Below are 2,500 nucleotides of genomic sequence, written 5' to 3'. Positions count from 1 at the left end.
TTATACAAACCAAACATTTTGATATTTGAATTTATCATTCGACAGTTGTCAGTTTCACCACATATTGGAACAAATGAGAAACTATTTCATAACCCGTCTTTTGTCTGTCTATTCATATATACAAATATCCACGTTAGGAAAACTAGTCAACTTATATCGATTAGTCAGTAGACACTCTCCTCCTTTTTGTCTTCGATCCATTGTACTATCAATAGTTTATCTTCATATGCTCCGATAAAAACACAATGTCAATCCAAAAAATCATCTGGCATATTTCACAGAATAAGTCCTATGTTTGAAAATATCGACTTGCCTTGTCATATGATGTCCAAGAAGACTTTTCAGAAAAAAAAAATATTCGGACCTAGTCATACTAATGGGCAGTGCTAAGGCTGGGCAAGAATAGATAGAATTAGAATCGACTATCATAAACATAGATCCGATGAGTTTGGTGGAATTGATTTATCAGGTAAATATATGAGGGCAGTCCACCTAACACCTCCCCTGCGGTCCAATGAGCAGCTAATGATAATAATCTCTCATCTTTGTCATGCCCCCCCCCCTTCTGTCTTAGAAGCATGGATGAACAACACATTAAATAAAAATTCATTTATACAGATGTATATATATGTATATGTATATATATATGTATATATATATACATACATATATTATATATATACATTTACATATATATTATATATACATATACATTTACATATATATCATGTATATATATATATATATATATATATATATATATATATATATATATATATATATATATGTATATGTATATATATATATATATATATATATATATATATATATATATATATACATATATTGTGTGTGTGTGTGTGTGTGTGTGTCTGTCTGTGTGTATGTATCAGATAGAAAGGTTAATTGAAAACAAAACAACAAAATTACATATTAGCTGAGCATCATCAAAAAGACTAATAATCATGGCTGATTATTTTCACAAGATGCAAACAGCTATTTACTTAAAAGTTAGTCATAAAAATCATTCATGTGATCATACAAACACAAACAGCGGTCATAAAAAGGATTTCTAAATTTATTTGTTCTTTTAAGGATTTCGAATAACCGCTTCATTATCTATCGAAACAACTGTCATATTCCACAGAATTGAATTGAAAGTGAATCAGTGTTTTGTACGAAAATGTTCAGTTTCAGATCTTAATTCTTGAAGAAATTTTGCTGTTCGTGAAGATGGTGTAATACTAGCGAAATTTGAGTACATCTCCAGTCCACTGGTCTCATAATTTAATTTCAGTTTCCGATGACTTTCGAAAATAGGAAAACAAAAACAAAGTAATACTTCTTGGTTTATTTAGAAATATAAAGTAACAAAAAATATTTCAGTTATTAAAGTTTAAAATATAAAACAAAATATTGGATCCTGGAAAAAAAAGACATACATATGCATTTGAAAAATAAACACGTTAAAAAACGATAAGGTGTGCTTAATCAACTTCCTCCACAGTGGGACCATTTCCTGGGGTGGCACCGTATCCAGGGGAGGTACCGTATCCAGGGGATCCAGCTGATCCATGGATCTTACTCGCTATTGGTCGCCACACCTGTTCCAATTCCTTCATCTTGTACTCGTATTCGTCCTTCTCTCCTAACTGATTAGCGTCCAGCCACCTCAACGTTTCTTCCACCTTCTCTTCCACACAACGCTTTTCATCAGGCGACACCTTGCTCGATACTGAAGCTTCATTTACGGAAGACTTGACGCTGAAACAAAGGGATTCAAGTCGATTCTTGGCTTCAATGCGATCTCGTTGTTTAGCGTCTTCTTCCCGATAGGATTCTGCCTCATTGACCATTCTCTCGATTTCCTCTTTGCTGAGACGACCCTTGTCGTTGGTGATGGTGATCTTGTTCTCTTTCCCTGTGGACTTGTCTACCGCTGTCACGTTGAGGATACCGTTGGCGTCCACGTCGAAAGTGACTTCGATTTGTGGTACTCCTCGAGGAGCTGGAGGAATGCCACTTAACTCAAACTTGCCCAACAAATTGTTATCCTTGGTCATGGCTCTTTCTCCTTCGTATACTTGAATCAGTACACCTGGTTGGTTGTCAGAATATGTAGTGAAGATCTGGGAATGTTTGGTAGGAATCGTGGTATTGCGCTTGATGAGGGCGGTCATGACTCCACCCGCTGTTTCTATACCCATTGAAAGTGGACTTACATCAAGAAGTAACATGTCCTTCACAGTTTCGGACTGATCACCACGTAAAATGGCTGCTTGAACTGCAGCTCCATAAGCAACGGCTTCATCTGGGTTGATAGACTTGTTCAATTCCTTTCCATTGAAGAAATCTTGAAGAAGTTTTTGCACTTTGGGAATACGTGTAGATCCGCCTACCAACACTATTTCGTCAATGCTGGTCTTGTCTAATTTGGCATCTCGTAGAGCTTTCTCCACGGGTTCTAGAGTTCCTCGGAATAGGTCAGAACAAAGCTCTT

General features: G+C 35.8%; 1 protein-coding gene across 1 annotated transcript in view; it reads right to left on the bottom strand.

Annotated features, from left to right (window-relative positions):
* Positions 1 to 1,345: 1,345 nt before the first annotated feature.
* Positions 1,346 to 2,500, bottom strand: part of LOC122253544 (heat shock 70 kDa protein cognate 4-like) — a 2,766-nt gene continuing 1,611 nt past the window's right edge. The window contains exon 3 of the mRNA XM_086537352.1: positions 1,346 to 2,500. This exon is cut by the window's right edge and continues 739 nt beyond it. Coding sequence (XP_086393478.1) covers positions 1,488 to 2,500 — 1,013 coding nt within the window. The 3' untranslated portion in view covers positions 1,346 to 1,487.

This window comes from Penaeus japonicus, unplaced genomic scaffold (genome assembly GCF_977035675.1).
Source record: "Penaeus japonicus unplaced genomic scaffold, GWHDUDI00000001_assembly GWHDUDI00000005, whole genome shotgun sequence".
Classification (NCBI taxonomy): Eukaryota; Metazoa; Arthropoda; class Malacostraca; order Decapoda; family Penaeidae; genus Penaeus; species Penaeus japonicus.
This window is presented reverse-complemented; position numbering and strand designations above follow the sequence as displayed.